This window comes from Lampris incognitus, chromosome 18 (genome assembly GCF_029633865.1).
Source record: "Lampris incognitus isolate fLamInc1 chromosome 18, fLamInc1.hap2, whole genome shotgun sequence".
NCBI classification, from domain to species: domain Eukaryota; kingdom Metazoa; phylum Chordata; class Actinopteri; order Lampriformes; family Lampridae; genus Lampris; species Lampris incognitus.
The window spans coordinates 11,786,222-11,807,368 of record NC_079228.1 but is presented as its reverse complement, the minus strand read 5'-3'; the positions used below and the strand labels follow the sequence as shown (position 1 = coordinate 11,807,368).

The 21,147-nt window shown below is 46.4% G+C and overlaps 1 protein-coding gene across 2 annotated transcripts in view; it reads right to left on the bottom strand.

Annotated features, from left to right (window-relative positions):
* Nucleotides 1–8,667: 8,667 nt before the first annotated feature.
* The window catches only part of LOC130128992 (CMP-N-acetylneuraminate-beta-galactosamide-alpha-2,3-sialyltransferase 1-like), a 30,291-nt gene continuing 17,811 nt past the window's right edge, over nucleotides 8,668–21,147 (bottom strand). Inside the window, exons 3-7 of one of the 2 annotated variants that reach the window (XM_056298782.1) lie at nucleotides 17,975–18,154; nucleotides 12,828–12,873; nucleotides 12,541–12,660; nucleotides 11,379–11,564; nucleotides 8,668–9,987 (exon numbers count right to left, since the gene is read on the bottom strand). In XM_056298782.1, coding sequence (XP_056154757.1) covers nucleotides 9,985–9,987; nucleotides 11,379–11,564; nucleotides 12,541–12,660; nucleotides 12,828–12,873; nucleotides 17,975–18,154 — 535 coding nt within the window. In that variant the 3' untranslated portion in view covers nucleotides 8,668–9,984. Of the gene's footprint in view, nucleotides 9,988–11,189; nucleotides 11,565–12,540; nucleotides 12,661–12,827; nucleotides 12,874–17,974; nucleotides 18,155–21,147 lie in introns of those variants that run through there. The other variant, XM_056298781.1, reaches the window with a different exon arrangement.

Sequence of the window (21,147 nt, the reverse complement as noted above, 5' to 3'; positions counted from 1 at the left end):
ATGAAGGTTGTGGTGCTGGATATAAAGACTTCATGAAGGCTGTGGTGCTGGGTATAAAGACCTCATGAAGGCTGTGGTGCTGGATATAAAGAGTTTATGAAGGCTGTGGTGCTGGGTATAAAGACTACATGAAGGCTGTGGTGCTGGGTATAAAGACTTAATGAAGGTTGTGGTCCTGGGTATAAAGACTTCATGAAGGCAGGGGTCCTGGGTATAAAGACTTCACGAGGGCTGTGGTGCTGGGTATAAAGACTTCATGAAGGCTGTGGTGCTGGGTATAAAGACTTCATGAAGGTTGTGGTCCTGGGTATAAAGACTTTATGAAGGTTGTGGTCCTGGGTATAAAGACTTTATGAAGGCTGTGGTGCTGGGTATAAAGACTTCATGAAGGTTGTGGTCCTGGGTATAAAGACTTCATGAAGATTGTGGTCCTGGGTATAAAGACTTTATGAAGGCTGTGGTGCTGGGTATAAAGACTTCATGAAGGCTGTGGTGCTGGGTATAAAGACTTCATGAAGGCTGTGGTGCTGGGTATAAAGACTTCATGAAGGTTGTGGTCCTGGGTATAAAGACTTTATGAAGGTTGTGGTCCTGGGTATAAAGACTTTATGAAGGCTGTGGTGCTGGGTATAAAGACTTCATGAAGGTTGTGGTCCTGGGTATAAAGACTTCATGAAGGTTGTGGTCCTGGGTATAAAGACTTTATGAAGGCTGTGGTCCTGGGTATAAAGACTTTATGAAGGTTGTGGTCCTGGGTATAAAGACTTCATGAAGGTTGTGGTCCTGGGTATAAAGACTTCATGAAGGCTGTGGTGCTGGGTATAAAGACTTTATGAAGGCTGTGGTGCTGGGTATAAAGACTTCATGAAGGTTGTGGTCCTGGGTATAAAGACTTTATGAAGGTTGTGGTCCTGGGTATAAAGACTTTATGAAGGCTGTGGTGCTGGATAAAAACTTCATGAAGGTTGTGGTCCTGGATATAAAGACTTCATGAAGGCTGTGGTGCTGGGTATAAAAACTTCATGAAGGTTGTGGTCCTGGGTATAAAGACTTTATGAAGGCTGTGGTGCTGGATATAAAGACTTCATGAAGGTTGGGGTCCTGGGTATAAAGACTTTATGAAGGCTGTGGTGCTGGATATAAAGACTTCATGAAGGCTGTGGTGCTGGGTATAAAGACTTCATGAAGGCTGTGGTCCTGGGTATAAAGACTTTATGAAGGTTGTGGTCCTGGGTATAAAGACTTTATGAAGGTTGTGGTCCTGGGTATAAAGACTTTATGAAGGCTGTGGTGCTGGATATAAAGACTTTATGAAGGCTGTGGTGCTGGGTATAAAAACTTCATGAAGGTTGTGGTCCTGGGTATAAAGACTTTATGAAGGTTGTGGTCCTGGGTATAAAGACTTAATGAAGGCTGTGGTGCTGGATATAAAGACTACATGAAGGCTGTGGTGCTGGGTATAAAGACTTAATGAAGGCTGTGGTGCTGGGTATAAAGACTTCATGAAGGCTGTGGTGCTGGGTATAAAGACTTAATGAAGGCTGTGGTGCTGGGTATAAAGACTTCATGAAGGCTGTGGTGCTGGGTATAAAGACTTAATGAAGGCTGTGGTGCTGGGTATAAAGACTTCATGAAGGCTGTGGTGCTGGATAAAAACTTCATGAAGGTTGTGGTCCTGGATATAAAGACTTCATGAAGGCTGTGGTGCTGGGTATAAAAACTTCATGAAGGTTGTGGTCCTGGGTATAAAGACTTTATGAAGGTTGTGGTCCTTGGTATAAAGACTTTATGAAGGCTGTGGTGCTGGATATAAAGACTTCATGAAGGCTGTGGTGCTTGGTATAAAGACTTAATGAAGGCTGTGGTGCTGGGTATAAAGACTTCATGAAGGCTGTGGTGCTGGATAAAAACTTCACGAAGGTTGTGGTCCTGGATATAAAGACTTCATGAAGGCTGTGGTGCTGGGTATAAAAACTTCATGAAGGTTGTGGTCCTGGGTATAAAGACTTTATGAAGGTTGTGGTCCTGGGTATAAAGACTTTATGAAGGCTGTGGTGCTGGATATAAAGACTTTATGAAGGCTGTGGTGCTGGGTATAAAGACTTAATGAAGGCTGTGGTGCTGGATATAAAGACTTCATGAAGGCTGTGGTCCTGGGTATAAAGACTTTATGAAGGCTGTGGTCCTGGGTATAACGACTACATGAAGGCTGTGGTGCTGGGTATAAAGACTACATGAAGGCTGTGGTGCTGGGTATAAAGACTTCATGAAGGTTGTGGTGCTGGGTATAAAGACTTAATGAAGGTTGTGGTGCTAGGTATGAAGACTACATGAAGGCTGTGGTGCTGGGTATAAAGACTTCATGAAGGTTGTGGTGCTGGGTATAAAGACTTCATGAAGGTTGTGGTGCTAGGTATAAAGACTTCATGAAGGCTGTGGTGCTGGGTATAAAGACTTCATGAAGGTTGTGGTGCTGGGTATAAAGACTTCATGAAGGCTGTGGTGCTGGGTATAAAGACTACATGAAGGCCGTGGTGCTGGGTATAAAGACTTCATGAAGGCTGTGGTCCTGAGTCTAAAGACTACATGAAGGCTCTGGTCCTGGATAGAAGGACTACATGAAGGCTGTGGTCCTTGATAGAAAGACTACATTAAGGCTGTGGTCCTGGGTATAAAGACTACATTAAGGCTCTGGTCCTGGATAGAAAGACTACATTAAGGCTGTGGTCCTGGATATAAAGACTACATGAGGTCTGTGGTCCTGGATATAAATACTTCATGAAGGCTGTGGTCCTGGATAGAAAGACTACATGAAGGCTTTGGTCCTGGATAGAAGGACTACATGAGGGCTGTGGTGCTGGGTATAAAGACTTCATAAAGGCTGTGGTCCTGGATATAAAGACAACATGAGGTCTGTGGTCCTGGATATAAAGACTACATTAAGTCTGTGGTCCTGGATATAAAGGAGGTTCTCTGTCTACTGTGTTTGGCCATGTGTCTTGTTGTGTTTGCTGATTTTAATTTTCAGTTCATGTGAAGCACTCTGTAGCTCTGTTTTGGTAAGTGCTATACTAACACTAACACATACACCACATATCAGCTTAAGACTCTGCCCCAACTTGGAAATGTGCATGTGTTTGCAGGACACCTGTGTATCTATTCAACCACTTCATTTTTTGTCCTGTTTTGGAAAGGACGGGAACTATTTACCGTCACCTTGGTCTGACTGGGACGCTGACCGGTGAAACATTCCAGCTGTGGTATTTGATGCTCGCGTCAAGTTTAAGGTGTTCATAACATGGATAACCTGAATTAGACCCCAAATAAAGTATTTTTACTTTGTAAATGATCGTGTAAAAGTACAGCAGTGTGTACCGCACAACACAAGAAGTACAAAGGCAAGTCATTGAATGAAGCATTGAGTGTACTAAAGTTTTTCTTATTGCTTTGTGGTACTTGATAGTATTTGCTGATTGATAGGAACATTGTAGCCATTTACTGATTGATAGGAACATTGTAACCATTTGCTGATTGATAGGAACATTGTAACCATTTGCTGATTGATAGGAACATTGTAACCATGTTCTTAGGATACTGCAAAGTTAAGGCAAATGATAGCCTACATGAAGTAAAATATCCACAAAATACACAAATCAGTGACAGATGTTCCTGATGTTTCTACCCAACAGTAGGTAATAAAATCAAGGGTCCTGCAACTGGAGTTGGATATCCATCCATTGATCCATCCATCCAAGCTGCTCATCCCAATCGGGGTCGCGGGGATGCTAGAGCCTATCCCAGCAGTCATTGGGCGGCAGGCAGGGAGGGCGACACCCTGGACAGGCCCCCCCACCACCAAATACACACCACACACCACCCACACACTTACACCTAGCGACAATTTAGTATGGCTGATTCAGCTGACCTACATGTCTTTGGACTATGGGAGGAAACCCACGCAGACACGGGGAGAACACGCAAACGCCACACAGAGGACGACCCAGGACGACCCCCAAAGGTTGGACTACTCCGGGATTCGAACCCAGGACATACTTGCTGTGAGGTGACCGCGCTAACCACTGCGCCGCCGTGCCGCCCTTTAATATAACAAGAAATAATAAATAACACAATGTTGAATAACTCAGTAAAGGAGGGAAGCCGGGGATGAGGCACATAAAGCGCTGGAAACTGTTTTTACTGAGGTCAGAGTTTCCGGATCAAATTATTTTTCAAGGCTGTGAATGAAAGTCTGTCTTTCTAATCAGGATGAAGCTGGTTTGAAGAATCTGTGGTGAAAGTGTACGGAGAAAAGCTAGTATATAAATTCTGAACGGTGTCCTTGTATTAAATTCCAACTTGAGCTGGTATGGAACATGTGTATGAAGAAGCACCGGCTAGCACTGGGCTTTGAAAGAAAGCAACAACGTTAGCCTGTTTTATTTTGAAATCCTGTAATGTCACTGGTGTTTGATTCTATAGCTGTGACTGTAAATCACCACCGCCCGACTGAATTAAAGGCTAGATAATGAACTGAGATTCCAGCGCCTGGTTCATATCCCCCATGTGGTCCCGATGGTGCTCTACCCCAAGTAGCTGCACGGCCTTGCTTGCTGCAGTAATCACGGCCCTTTGTGATGTGTGGGGGTTGGTACTAACAGCAAATGTAATTGAACCATTCTTCATGGAGACCAACACATTTATGCTAATGCGCCCTGTAATTTAGAGTGCGTGAAGAAGCATCTTCTCATGTCACAGTTGTGTGTTGGATTACATTTAGACCACGGATATTGGTCCGGACCGGGTACAAGGCAGTCCTGCAACGAGTGCATCTATAGCTGAACCGGTGATTATGGTGTGCAATGTGTCAAATCTATCTATAATCCATCCATCCAAACCGCTTAGCCAACTTAGGGTCGCGGGATGCTGGAGCCTATCCCAGCAGTCACTGGGCGGCAGGTGGGGAGACATCCCGGACAGGCCGCCAGTCCATCACAGGGCCCACACACACACACACCTAGGGACAATGTAGTACGGCGATTCACCTGACCCACAGGTCTTTGGACTGTGGGAGGAAACCGGAGCCCCCGGAGGAAACCCACACAGACACGGAGAGAACATGCAAACTCCACACAGAGGTCGACCCCCAAGGTTGGACTACCCCAGGGCTCGAACCCAGGACCTTCTTGCTGTGAGGCGGGTGCGCCACTGTGCCTCCCTATTTATAATGATTTTTGCTAAATTAAATACAGTGCATATTCAGGTTAGTGTAAGCTGTTCCTATAACAACATGAAGAAACAGCCCACACCACACCCTATCTGACAACTGCACGTGTCAGTCGCCAAGCAAATAAATGTTGAAAGCTTCATTTAAATCCCATTTAAACTCCATCAGAATCTGACATGGTCACCATAACGTTCTAGGCTTGTGGAACGTTTTGGGTTGGACACCAACGCTGTCGGGTGGATTCTGGACTTCCTCACCACCAGGATCTCAGAGAGCGACGGGACACGTTTCTGGCTCGACTTCCACATCAACCGGCTCCCCTCAGGGCTGCGTCCCCTCTCCTCTCCTACATGTCCTGTACACTAATGACCGCCGCGGTGAGCTCAGAAATCATCACACTGAAATTTTGCAGATGACACGGTCATTGTCAAGTCGATTTTATTTTTATAGCCCAACATCCCAAATTCCAAATGGCAAGCCTGCTGAAGGAGAATGAAATGCCCCATGGTCCTGTCAGAGACTTTTTCCTCCAAAAAGGTGTCAGGAAGCCTCTTTGGAATTAAACGTGACGAAGACCAGACATGTGTACTGACTCTAGACGTAATCCCCCCAACCCGGTCAACACTAAGCCCTTGTATACCGCCCTTGTCTTAAGGTTTATTTATGACCCACCTTCATTAAACCTCTAAATCAAAGCAACTTAATTCAATTTTGAACCCCAAATCTATTCTGCACGAAGAAACAACCTGTCATCCATCACAAACTGTGTGACTGTCTGGGTTTTCCCTCTTCACGGTGCAGAAGGACTGCCTCTATAGGGTCACACATGACCCCAACATGTCTTAGGGTCAAACGTGACCCGAAGACAATCTTAGTACCCTAGTGGTGTACAGCTTTCATGGAAATATGAACAAATAAAACGTTTCACTTTTTCTAATGTTGGGGTCAGTCTAGGAAGGGTCGTCAAATATCAGGTTGAGAAAAGATCCTTTAGTCTTTTCTCTGCTGTTAAACACTGTGATGGGTCCTCTTGACCCCGTAAGACAACAGAAGGGCTAAGATTAGACAGAAATTGTTGAGTCATACAAGTACTTGGGCACTGATGACTTTGTTCTACTGATCTTGTATCCAGTCGCTTATTACTTTGTCTTTTATCGGTTGGTATGCCTCTCCCAACCGTAAACAGAAAAATGCACTAGCAAAGGTGACCGTCTGCAGTAGTGTCCCAGGTACCCAACACTAAAGTCTGTCTGATTTATCCAACAGGCGGATGTGAAGGAAAGCAGAATCCGTCCTGTCTTACAGCACCCCCCCCCCTGCACATAGAGGTTCACACCTGGCCTTCTGGTTCCCGCTTTAAATCCCCAGTAGTCAAAACCAGCAGAGACAAACACTCCTTCATCCCCTCAGCCATTCCACTGCTAAACCCCCCCCCCCCCAGTAAGAGGGAACACCAGCGCCACCTGGATAAACACTGTTGCATTGCGTTTTGTTGGCTTTGTTCTCTTCACTACATGTTGTATTTGTGTTCTGTGGAGCGTTTGTGCGTTTAGATGTTGCTGCTGCTACACAATGTTGTGTTTGTCCCCTCTGGGGACAAACACAACCTACTTGACTTGACTCAGTCGGTAAACAATTACTTTTTTGAAATGCAAAAACCAAGTGATGAAAGTTAAAACGTTGAACAAAGGAGCAAATGTTGCCGAATAAACGAGAGTATTGGGAGCGTTTCAGTGTCAGACCTCAAACCTTTGTTGTATGGGGAAAAAAGAAACATACATACACAGGTTTGTTGTTTTTATGATGCAATTTACCTTGTTCTGTAAAATTTGTATGGTTTTGACTTGCTTATGTCTTGTTCTTGAATACTTGTAAACTATTTGCCAAATTTTCTCCATTTTATTCTGTTTGAGTCTGTTCTATATTTTGTTCTGTTCTGTACTATTTCGTTCTGTTATGTTCTATTTTCTATCTCTGTGACGGCCTGGCGGTCTGTCCAGGGTGTCCCCCCGCCTGCCGCCCAATGACTGCTGGGATAGGCTCCAGCATCCCCGCCACCCTGAGAGCAGGATAAGCGGGTCGGATAACGGATGGGACTTTGATAACGTTGTCTTCAATTTGTCCAGTAGGTGGCAGTGTCCTCTTATGTGCGGTGGCAACTCGTGTGTAACGGTGCGCGCATGCGCAAAGCGACGAGTCTTCTTTCAGCAGATAGCACGGTTCACGTCACAGTAATCACTCCAGAGAGATGCACAAATTGACTTTTCAGAAGCACAAACACACCTCCAAATCCATCTCCAGCCACGTGTGGCAAATAACATTAGATTAAGCGCCGTCAGTATAAACTTTGCGGGAAAGGGTGATTGAATAACGAGGTGAGAGCAACCGGTTCTTGGTCGCTTCCAATCATAAACTCATCATCACACGTTCCTCTCGGTGCCACGGCTCCACCCAGCCAGTACCACTGATTGGCTTTTTAAAAAAATTTTTTTTTTTAGATCCGAGTACAGTTTAGTTCTGCCGAGCTGAATCCAAACACGCGACAGTAACCTTTCCCTCTTGTTTATTCGACAATGTGCTTCAGGGATTTCTTGCAGAGAATAAAGGGTATGAACAACGTCCACACGTACCACGCATACGACCATCCGTTTCAAACATCATTAACACCAGGTCCCCTCAAATCAACCGGCAAATACAGCGTTATCATAAAGAAGAAGACGACGCAGAAGAGAAAGAAGTACATCTATTCAAGAATGTATTTTTCAAGACTTCTTGCAGACAAAGAATATGTGGAACAGTTACATTTATCATGCATACGACATTGCAGCTGAAATGTTATTAACAGCGAGTCCAATTAAAGCGGCTGAGAAATGCAGCGGTAATAATGATAATAATAAACATACGCAATCACAAAAAGCCAAAATCTTTCCAGCTTAAAAAACTTAACCAGCCTTAAAGAGTTTCATCAAAGGCACCTTCAACTCGCAAATATTAAAAATGTCATCGATAAGGCACCTTCCATGGGGTTCTCAGATGAATGACTGCACACTTCCGCTCCGTAGAAACAAGGCGGTCGACGTCTCCTCGTCTGTTTGGACTGCAGCCCACCGACTTCCGGTTTCTACTTGCAGCACTCATACCGGTTTCCTGTTTGTTGGCGCGCGCTATCGACGATGGTATATTTTTCGCGACGCCTGCGAGATTTACCATGGATGAAACGTCAACCGCATGCGCAGAACTGTCGACAAACGTTCACCTGCATCTACCAGCAAACGGCTGAAACGATTGGTCTTTTGCTACGAGGAAGAGCATCCTCGTCCTCATAATGGCGGACGTACAACTTGATGTGTACAACTTGAAACTTGTCACCCGTTTGCTGGGAGGTGCAGGCGGAAGTTTGTCGACAGTTCTGCGCATGCGGTTGACGTTTCGTCCATGGTAAATCTCGCTGGCATCGCGAAAAATATACCATCGTCCTGTGGTGGCCCACATCTATATAACTAGAGACATTCACCTAAGAGGACAGTGTACCTTTAAGGGAAGAGGCGAAGGGTCAGATAATGCACTTCCGCTTCCGGTACACAGTTCAGTGTCGTTGTCGAACGTATGACATGCAAAGTTGGAGCTAGTAAACTACCTCGACTACGTCTACTCTCACGTCTCCTGTCTCGTTGTTTTCTAACTCCACAGTCCGTAGCGCGCGCCAGCAAACAGGAAACCGGTATGACCGCCGCAGCAGGAACCGGAAGTCAGTGGACTACAGTTATATAAACACGAGTCCTTTGCCTTGATGTGTGGTAGTTGCTCATTACACGACACCGTCGCCGTGAAGGCGCCGGTCCTCTGCTATGCTGGTATGTCATGGTGAAAGAACGTTTTCATGAAACGCCCTTAACTGTAAACAAGGCTCAGCGTTTTCGGCTTTTACCGACTTTCACCGAAAAATACCCAGATTTTTTTTTTTAAAAGAAGCCGAAACTGATGTTCACCCGGAGTTTATGTTTCCGCGGAGCCAAAAGTTGTTCCTGTTCGTGTGAGGTTATGCAACAGTGTCCTCGTGTGGCGAAATTCGGCATGGTGGATGGCTTGGAACAATAAAAACCGAAAACGCTGAGCTTTAACACAAGTCCTTTGATATTTGTTGTTTGGTTAGAAATAAAAATTGCAACTAAGATGCTAAAATACTGGAGTATTACTGTGAGATGCTCTCAATACCAGACGGCAGCTTCTTGCATAATGCTGCATGCAGACCTACAGCTCTGCGTCCAAGCACAGGTCATTAATATGGAGATGTGGCATCCTGTCTGACCACCAGCATCACAAGAATGTGTCTTACATGGCATTACATGAAGGGCTCCCACTGGTGACTTGGGCCGGCCGCTGTGTAAACACGGCTTTTCCCACGTGGGGAAGAACAATAAGGAGACAGAATGCAAATAACAATGAAAAAGTGAGCCGCTGTTTACGTCTCCATGCCAGACTTCTGTATTTGAGGATTCGTCCTCCGCCGTATGGTCTCACAGGAAACACATAAGACGCATCCACCGTGCTTGTGTTTTCAAAGGCATCTTGTTTTTTCCAGATTGGTGGGGGGGGGGGCTCCCCTTCACTGCACAGCAGCAGCGCTGCATGCCCATGAATGTAAAGCACCAGCGCAGGAACACTGCGATGGCCCACGGTGGAGCTCCACACCGAAAGTCGCTCACACACCCCCTAATACACACCCACGTTTGTTTGTCTTCTTATCTGCCACGCCCTGGTCACTGAGGGAGCAGAGAGATGACATACATGCATTACTACAGAGCCACTGAGTGGTCGCGTCAAATTTTTTTTTTTGTAGTTTGTTCGCTCGATTGACTTCTTCTGGCAGAGCCGTACTGCTACGGAGCGCGTCCACAGGTGGCGGACAGTGGAGTGTTCCCTCAAATATGGGGGGCAGCTGCGAAACAAGCAGGCTTACCTGACGAATAAGCGGTCACGGACCAACAGCGGCGGCTGCTACCGGGGCGCAGTGGGCCATTTGGTGGCACTGGGGGACCTATAAAAAGCTGCAAAGGCCCCATAACGCCACTGTGACAAGGCGTCTGAAGGTCACCTTTGAATAGACCTGCGCTACACTGGGCAGCAGCAGTGTAGTACCTGTAGCTAGCGCACGAGCCAAACCGTCTGGCCAACGGTAGCTTCAGGACAACAGGAGGCATGCTGGAAACTCTAGTGTCTGGTCTCCTGTACTGCGGGCACAAGGCAATGATAAACCACTGTCTCTTTTATTACCGAAAGCCCAAAATATGCTTAACAATACGAAGGACAGTTGTTGAGCACGTTTTTTGGGCGGCCGACATCATAGCTGATGATGCTGCAAGAGGAAGAAGTTCTTTCGCTCGATTTACTACAACAAGCGAACGTTGTAGTGAATCGGTTTGGCTCGTGCGCCAGCTACAGGTACTACACGGCTGCTGCCCAGTGTAGCGCAGGTCTATTTAAAGGCGACCTTCAAACGCCTTGTCACAGTGCCGTTATGGGGCCTTTGCAGCTTTTTATAGGTCCACCAGTGCCACCCGATGGTCCGCTGCGCCCTGATAGCAACCGCCACTGTTGTTGGTCCGCGACTGGTCCCGCTCGATTTACCACAACGAGGGAACGATTTACTACAATGAGCGAACGTTGTAGTAGATCGAGCGAGCGTTGTAGTAAATCGAGCGAAATTGTTCACTCATTGTAGTAAATCGTTCGCTTGTTGTACACCAAGCAAGTAGTAAAATGAGCGAACAACGACAAAAAATAAAATTGACGTGACCACAAGGGGGCTCCATACAGTTCTGCTCAAATCATATAAAAAGAAAACGCGCCATATTAGAATTGGCGGAGGGGGAGGGAGGGAGGGGGAAGGAGGGAGAGAGAGAGAGAGAAAGAACAATTCTGCTGTTGTTGCAAATAAAAACTAACACTGCCATGTTGTGTGTATTTAGCGATTTTAATCGTGTCGTTTGAACCTTGGATGGACTTTATAAAACCCATCACAAGGTCGGTAATCCCACTGGTCATTACGACCGTCCCATTTCTGGCACGCAGGGCAAGAGGGAAAAAAAAAAAGGGCATTAGGCCGATTAAGTTGTCTTTGTTCATTTAACTGGAAAATTGGTCAGTAGCTAACCTGGACCGGGCCCGACCGCCCTTTAAACATTCGGATTTTGTGTTTATCTGCCAGCAGCAGGGTGACGTTGTACTCATAGTCTCCGTCGTGGACGCCCGTGAAGCGGAAGGCTCCGGCGAGGTGATTGTCGTCCCAGTAGTGATGCCAGTTTCCACGCTGGTCCGCGCCAAATCCGAACACGCTCACCTGAGACAAGACAGCGTTGACAAACATGTCATCCTCCCAAAACGTCCCTCACAGAACATCTGACACACACCACGGACAAGCCCTCAAGTTATTCTTTACTGCCGGTTATCTTTAGCTTTTTTTGCTAGCTTACAGTATCATCTGATCTAGAGTAAAAAAAACAAAAAACAACCAAACCAAAATGTATTCATAAAACAACTGGTAGAGCTTTTTTTGCTAGCTTACAGTATCATCTGATCTAAAGTAAAAAAAACAAAAAACAACCAAACCAAAATGTATTCATAAAACAACTGGTAGAGCTTTTTTTGCTAGCTTACAGTATCATCTGATCTAAAGTAAAAAAAACAAAAAACAACCAAACCAAAGTGTATTCATAAAACAACTGGTGGAGGTTTTTTTTGGGGGGGGGGTGGTTTCGCCCCCCCTTTTACTCCCCAATTACCCCACTCTTTCAACCTGTGCTGGTCGCTGCTCCACCCCCCTCTGCTGATCCGTGGGGGGGGGTGGGGGGGCTGCAGACTACCACATGCCTCCTCCGATACATGTGGAGTCGCCAGCCTGACAGTGAGGAGTTTCACCGGGGGGAGGTAGCGCGTGGGAGGATCACACTATTCCCCCCAGTTCAGGTGCCTCGACTAACCAGAGGAGGCGCTAGTGCAGCGACCAGGACACAAAACCACATCCGGCTTCCCACCCGCAGACACGGCCAATGGTGTCTGTAGGGACGCCCGACCAAGCCGGAGGTAACGCGGGGATTCGAACCGGCGATCCCCGTGTTGGTAGGCAACGGAATACACCGCCACACTACCTGGACGCCATCGGTAGAGTTTTGAATATGTGGGGTCCACCCCTTCCCCCTCAGGGAGGGTAATCAATTCAACAGGAGAATATTGACGACCTTCGGGTCTCAGATCGTTTACTTCCTAAATAAAGGAGCCCGAATGTGAAAATGTTAAAGACGAGTGTATCGACTGACCTTGTCACAGATATGAATGGCAAACATTAGGCTGAGAAAGCCGGTTGAAGGATACCGCCCGTGACCCTCGAGCCAGTTGTCATAGACATATTTGAAAAACGCGGGACTGTAAATCAGCACCTGCAAAGGTTGCATTCATTATTAATTACATCTCAGTGTACGAGCCACCAAAAAGCTTGCCATCTTTCTGCCTTGTGTGTGTGCGTGCGTGTGTGTGTTTAGCTGATACAGACGCAAACGAGGCCTGTGTTATTTTGCTGCCAAAAACCATTTTCAGGATGGCTCACCTTATCTTTGTTTGCCTTTATCGTGGTCTTCACAGGCATGTACGTTCTGCAACAGAAAATAACAGGACGCTCCAAATTAGCCTTTCTAAAAAATTCAATGCATTGGAAACAGCCATAAGCACAATTCAAACGTACAGGGGCGGACCGGGAATGAAAAATGGCCTTGGAATTTTCGACTCAGACCCCCCCCCCCCCCAACAACCCACACAAACCACCGGGAAGGCTACCGGTGCTCCAGATGGCCAGTCCACCGTTGACTGTTTATATGCAAATGTGAAATCACTGGTATCACACCTACATGTAAACAGGGCCGGATCGTGACGTTCATGGGCCCCGAAGGTCTCGCCTCCGTTTTGGGCCCCCCACCCCCACCGACATGAAAAGTAAAGGCAATATATCTGTGAATGTTCTCATTCATCCAGGTCACAGTTATCCAAAGGAATTCAATCAAGTGCAACTGGACTTGGTTCACGGATATATAACCAAGTCCAGTTGCACTTGATTCAATTCCTTTGGATAAATGCAATATAACAGACGGCTGGCGAATACGGACGGAGCACGCACCGAGTGCAATAACATAATTGATTATTTTTCAAATGCCCCTCTTTGGTGTTCAGCCTCTGCTTCTTCTTTTCTTTTTTTGACGCTTTGCTGCACATGACTGCATTCTGTCGCTCTTTTCCAAAATTGAGTGCAGATCTGCGTGGATGCCGTTTCTCTGCTGTAACTTCCATTAACAGTTCAAGTTAAATGCAAACCCGGTATGGCATTCTGGGAGATGGAGTTCTTAGAGTTAGACTGAAAGACGCCACGGTTTCATTTGTCATTTCTTTTCATGGCATAATAATTGTTCCTGCTTGATAAGACATATTTATTTGGCGTGTAAGCGTCATAGGAATTGCTGATATGTTAAAATATGCTACTTATAAAATAATAATTTTAAAATATATTATATTTTCCCCCTTCCCCTATAATTTTGGGCCCCCTTGGAAATTTGGGCCCTAGGCCTGGGCCTTGTCGGCCTATGCGGAGATCCGGCCCTGTATGTAAAGCATGTTTAATGCTCATCTGCGTCGTGCATGGAGGAAAGAGGAAACGTCTGAGAATCAGTGGCGGCTGGTGGTAAAAAATTTTTTTTGGTGTGGGGCACAATTTACCTTGGCACAGCACACCTGACAGCTGCTTTAATGTCCACACAGTCACAGAGTTATTAAGAAGGACAATGTAGCCTATAGGTTTTATCAGGGTTTGTAGACGGTGGATGATTGACGGCTGAGACGAGGCGTGGTGGTGGTTGCGAACATGATTGACAGCCACGAGAATTGTCCAATCACATTAGATTAAAAAGACATTAAAACAACACCCATTCGTTGTCAATAAAAGTGGGAGTGTCTGGGGCGCACAGAACTGCGCCCCCTGGAAAATTTGAAGAAACCAATCAGACAGCAGCCTCGGGTCGCCTGCTCGCCACAAGTTTGAGGGCTTACATAAGGCATCGTTTGGCCGGCACCCCTCACCCCAGGAAGTATATGTATTCAGACAGAAATCAACCAAATACCATCTGGAACCAATATTTAATGGCTGCTGACAGGCGCTCACAGCCTGAAAACACTTGATTATTTGCATTATACAACTAAATTATATTTAACATGTTTAAGTAGATTTTAATCTCTTGATATTTGAAGGGGGCGGCGTCCCAGTGCCCTGTACTGGCCAGCCGCCACTGCTGAGAATGTTTCCCATGTCTGAGCAGAACAAGGGTGAGAAGAAAGGAGCTACTGGCACGTCACAGACCCGTGAACAAGTCATCACACGGTGTCATGCTTGCCACCCTATTTGAACTGCCCTCATCAAATCATGGCTTGTGTGTTGTTTCGCTTCATCGTATCGCAGTTCAACGAGAGACACAGAGGTAAGATGAGCTCCTTGAGCAGATGCTGGAATGGCAGGCCTCATTCATTTTGCATGTGGAAAGTGGCTGTGAAGGACTGGCGGCCTGTCCAGGGTGTCGCCACGCCTGCCGTCCAATGACTGCTGGGACAGGCTCCAGCATTCCTGTGACTCTGACAGCAGGAAAAGCGGTTTGGATAATGGATGGATGAATGGAAAGTGGCTCCAAGTGACTGGAGCTGACAGGACCAGGAGCCACATACAGCGGATGCAGCCTAAATGCAAAGATTTGTGGTACATCTCTTTCTAACCAGAATGTGGCGAACGGAAATGTACATTGACCCGGTATGGCCCTTCGTCTCCGTATCTCTGCACCGTGCTCATGCAAACTTAAAATCGGGGATTTAAGGGCTATGGGATACTGATGACAATGGATGGAACTAACTCTAACTGCTAGTCCACGGCCCTGCCCGAGAGGAACCCCCGAGGCGATCCGGCGGCGGCCTCGCTTAGCGTCGACTGTGCAGTGTTTTTTGTCTGCTTCTGCGTTTGTGTCGTCGTGTGGAATGCGGGGAGGTGTGTCGAAGGTGTCTGGCTGGGGGAGCTGGTGTTGGATCAGCCGAGAGAGCCTGGTCTGCGGCATCCTGTGGGCCCAGGGACCACGACCCCGCCCGGAGCTGCGTCCGAGGAGGAAGCACCGAGGGCGGTCTGACAGGACGCGGCAGTGGGGCAGGCTAAGCTAACTGCTAGCCCATGCGGACCGGCAGTTCCGACAGTCATCCTGGCTGGCGTTCGCTCTCTGGATGGTGGAGTTTTTGGACTGTGTTGTTGGCTGTTTGTGGGTTTTTTGTTTTCTTGTGTTGCACTGCTGTGGGCTGAGGGGAAATAGAATTTTGTTCTTTTATGTGCATAGCACATGAGATGAAATGACAAACAAATTGTTCCTGATTCCTGGATATGGATGACCACAATCTGACCACGCTTACAGTCTGGTTTTTCTACCGATCCTGCTTGGATTTTTCAGCTAGCTAGATGCAAGTGACATTTCTGTTACACCGGATCACGCAATTGTGTTGAAAGTACGAAATCCTTTGTGTCAGTCAGCAGTATAAAAGAGTAACTAACATTTTAGTAAAATACAAAGCAACTTCACTTAAAAAAAGGTCTGAATAGATGAGAAATTCAATAAAAAGGGGGAAAAAATGGCTGCTGAAGTATGTAACCTTGCCTCGTATCAAACAGAACTGGGAAGAGGTCAAGGCCGCCCAGGGCGAGGCCGTCTAGCACCGCTCCTTTACTCAGTGATGGTGGAAAACTATTGAAAAGGATTTTCTATTGATCCATTCAAATACACAGTAAGTGTGGTACTAGAACAAAGCCATGCAGCCACACAAAATGCACGCACACACACACACACAGACACACACACACATGCAGAACAGCCTGCTTCCACAGACTCGTGGTATTAAATGTCCCTGTAAATGACGAGGGAAAAAAGCATTAGACGGTGTATGCAGAGTATGCAGACTGGTAAGACAAAACGATCTGTTTACAAGGGTCATGCAAAGCACTGACTATGCAACTGGTGTTACGTGTCACGGCAGCGTGTTTTATTTTGCCCGTTGCATTGTGTCTCGGGTTCCAACACAACAATTGCCCTGTTAATCTCTTGTTTTTGCAGCCTTTCACAGCTGCTGGCTGTCATTTGACATGTTCTACAGACGACATTGGAAACATCCATCCATCCATTATCCGAACCGCTTATCCTGCTCTCAGGGTCGCGGGGATGCTGGAGCCTATCCCAGCAGCCATTGGGTGGCAGGCGGGGAGACACCCTGGACAGGCCGCCAGGCCATCACACAGGGCCGACACACACACACACAAGCACACACACACAAACACACATTCATACCTAGGGGCAATTCAGTATGGCTGACTCACCTGACCCACATGTCTTTGGACTGTGGGAGGAAACCCACACAGACACGGGGAGAACATACAAACTCCACACAGAGGACGACCCGGGATGACCCTCAAGGTTGAACTACCCCAGGGCTCGAACCCAGGACCTTCTTGCTGTGAGGCGACCGCGCTAACCTCTGTGCCACCGTGCCGCCACATTGGAAACATGTTACAGCACAACACCGCTCGGTGCCTTTATGATGCTCTGAGTAACGCCAAAAATAGTATGACAACCCCCAGGAATAAAACGTAACATGAAACTGATTCATCACAAGATTTGACTGCAACTTTACAAACTCTGGCCATCACATAAGGTATGTTTTGTTTGCCACGACTTTTAACCCACTAGCCTCGGCCCACTGAAGCCAGTCAAATATTACAGATTAGAACTTAACAAGATCGATAGTCATTGTAGCGTCTCTGGGGCGGTGGCGCTTATCAGTTCTGACTCTCATTCTGTCAACCTTCTGCTGAGAAGGATCAATAAAGGAACATCCATCCATTATCCAAACCACCCATCCTGCTTAGGGTCGCGGGAATGCTGGAGTCTATTCCAGCAGTCGCTGGGCAGCAGGTGGGAAGACACCCTGGACCGGCTGCCAGGCCATCACACAGGGCCCACACACACACACACACACACACACACAAACACACATTCATACCTAGGGGCAATTTAGAACGGCCGAGTCACCTGACCTTCATGTCTTTGGACAGCGGGAGGAAACCGGAGCCCCCGGAGGAAACCCACGCAGGCACGGGGAGAACATGCAAATGCCACACAGAGGACGACCCGGGACGACCCCCGAGCTTAGACTACCTCAGGGCTCGAACCCAGGACCTTCTTGCTGTGAAGCGACCGTGCTAACCACTGTGCCGCCCAGTGAAGGAACAACAAGGTGACATTTAACTGGCCGTGATGAATTAAGAGCTAACACTTGTGCTAGCGTAGCAATGAAATCATTGCCACTTCAGTGATCTGTCTGATGTTTAACGACGCGAGACAGCTGCTTGGGCCCTTTGGAGGGGAACTGTCGTCTCATGTCAGAAAGCATGTTTAGAGATATAAAGGTGCAAACTCCAGACTTTGTCTCGATCCCCGGTGCCATCCATTTTTCTATTTGGCCCAATTCCTCTGCATGTGTGTCTTATTTGCGATGCTACGATCACGTTGCTCGCTCTCGACTTCAACATCACGGCAGCCACGATCGGCGACTAAAGGAGTGAGCGGGGTTACATGCAGGTGAATATGGACGGCTCACGGCAGGAGCAATGCATGCATTCAACGGTATACTCACTCTTTAATGGTGCCTGTTGTTAATGCGCTGATGAGCCACTGGAGGTCCAGGGTCTTAAACGGGACCAGCACCAGATGAGTGGTGCTGTCGAGGTCCACGGCACTTTCCGGGTACATCAAATGATGAGTGGTTCTGGAGCCAACGTCCTTTTCGAAGCCCATTGTCGGGGCCTGGTTCATTCTACAAGTACAAAAAAAAGCACAAAAGTGTAGAAAGGCCACATCTGACAGTTTTAAACCTTTCTTACATAGAAAAAAAAAATCAGTCGGGCAATTCAAAGAACGTTGAATCAGTTCATCGGGACACAACGTTTACTGACAGATCCGTTTCATCACTCATCTGAGTGACCTTCAGTTCAAACGGACTGCAGGTATTTCTGAACCCGTATAAACAACACAGTGGCATAACGCCCAAAACCAACCACCAGTTTCATATGCTGATATGGGCGTGGCCATTAACTAGAGTTCCAGTGGCCATGTGTACTATTCACAGAGGATTTGGGAATAGTTGCAATCACAGCATTGTAAGATGGCAACAGATGTACTCTTAGCACCCGCCCCCCCTTGGTTTAGGGATGGTCATTCCCTCTTAACATAGATGGCCTCTTTGACTCCCCATTTAAACCAGCGTTCCTCCCTATCAAGGACGTGCACATCCTCACCCCTGAAAGAGTGGCCACTGGCCTGTAGATGGTGTAGACCGTGGAGTCCTGGCCTGACGTGTTAGCTCTCCTGTGTTGTTCCATCCTCTTCAGCCAGGATCTGTTTAGTTTCCCCAATGTCCAAGTCACAGCAATCCTCCTGGCACTTAACAGCGTACACCATACTGCTCTGTTTGTGTCAGGGGACCTGGTCCTTGGGGTGGACCAACTTCTGGTGCGGCGTGTTTAGGGGTTTGAAAGCAACCGAGACGCGGGGTTTTGAAAATATGCGTCTCAGCTTTTCCGACACTCCCACAACATGCAGAATCACCGCTGGTTTACACTCAGGCAGCTGTTGGGCTTCTCCTCTCTTGTATCGTCTGGTGCACTGTTTGAACGTCTTCTTGGATTTGACAAAGGCCAAGTTAGGATAACCACACTTAACCAGGGCCGGTTTAATGTGGGATTTCTCCCCTTTCCTGGCTGCTGTGTCGGTGGGGACGTTGATCAGCTCAGTGGTCCAGCGTCCTGATGACTCCTAGTTTGTGCTCCAGTGGATGATGAGAGTCAAACCTGAAGTACTGATCAGTATGTGTTGGTTTACAGTAAACATCAACAACGAAATGTCCCTCATCACACGAGTTTCAATGGCCATGTGTATATGGCCATTGAAACTCTAGTTAATGGTCATAATAATAATAATAATAATAATAATAATAATATCATCAATAATATAATATATATTATATATAGTTATATAATAATATAATAATAATATATAAAGTGTGTCAGCGCTGTGATGGCCTGGCGGCCTGTCCAGGGTGTCTCCTCGCCTGCCGCCCAATGACTGCTGGGATAGGCTCCAGCATCCCCGCAACCCTGAGAGCAGGATAAGCGGTTTGGATAAGGGATGGATGAATATAATATATAATAATATACTATATAATGATATACCATAATAATATAATATCCTATATAATAATATACTATAATAATACAATCAAAGCAAGAGAGGCAAGATTGAGATGGTTTGGTGTAGAGGAGAGAGGCTGGGTATATTGGGAGAAGGATGCTGAATATGGAGCTGCCAGGGAAGAGGAGAAGAGGAAGGCCAAAGAGGAGGTTTATGGATGTGGTGAGGGAGGACATGCAGGTGGCTGGTGTGACAGAGGAAGATGCAGAGGACAGGAAGAAACGGAAGCGGATGATCCGCTGTGGTGACCCCTAACGGGAGCAGCCGAAACTAGTAGTAGTAGTAGATGATACAATAATAATAATATAATAATATAATTATAACAATGTGACCATTAACTAGAGTTTCAATGGCCATGTGATAGTGCACATGGCCACTGAAATTCCAGGTAATGGTCACACCCATATTTGCATATGGTCGTTCTGTATTCAAAGTAGATGTGAATGCTTCCTCTCCTCCGTGAATATGAATTCTTTTTTAGTTGCGGCGATAAAGTTCAGCGGCACTAAGATGGGAGCTGCTTTCAAGCTTCGAGCCTTCAGGCTTGTTGTCCAAGTTTACTGAGTTATATGCAGCACCCTGTTTCTACACGGTTCAACTATAACAAAGAAAACATTTTTGTTTATTTCAGTCCCAGGGTAGGAGATCATGCCTGACTCTTTATATGGCACTCTGACTTGCATGCAATCTCAAAAATAAAACACATTTCTACATCCTTTTCATGCTAGGAAGTATTCAGCTAACAGTGAAGCAACTACTTTTGTCTTGTCTGTCACCTCATCCCATAATTTGACGTGTGAGATGCTATGGCTGTCAAAGACAGGGGCTCAGAAAAGAAAATCTTACTTATAGTGCGATAGTGTACCATATTAGCTTGACAAAGCAACAGTGTTGTAAAACAAGACAACTGTAAGAACACTGTATGAAATTTGCTCTGGTAGATTTCAACTCTTATCTGGTTATTTTAGTGAAAAGATGCTCAGTTCAAGCACATCCCAGCGATGTTCCCTTTTCTCAACCTTTTTAACCGAAAACTCTATTCCCAGAGGAAACTCTTCTAGTGAGCACTCTTATCCACCCATGCACAGCTACCCTAAGCTTTATTATCCACGCTGAAAATGATCATTTTCCTGAAAAAAAAACAACTTCTAATTATTTCAACAGTACACAGCTCAAGTACAGCCTTTCAGCCCCATCTATGTATTTTATCACATGTCACTGTTTGGCATGCAATGTAAAATGTCAATATTGCTTGATGGGTTTCTTCTTTTTTTTTTTACTTTTTTTTCCACACAAAAGGTAGCAGCCAAAATCATTCAAGGGAGATACAAAAACTGGCAACCGAGATAGATGCAAAAAAGAAATCTGTCTTGATCTCCTGCCCCTATTCCTACACTTGGTTTGGGTCACGGCCGTGTAATCCGGCTTCTTCTTCGTCTTCACAACTGGTTTCAAAGCCAAGTACAACAACACAAAACTGGATTTGTGGGCAATTTCGATTACTTGTCAACAGAATCTTCATGAGAGACGGGCTGTAGTCCAACCTCCACTACGCACAGA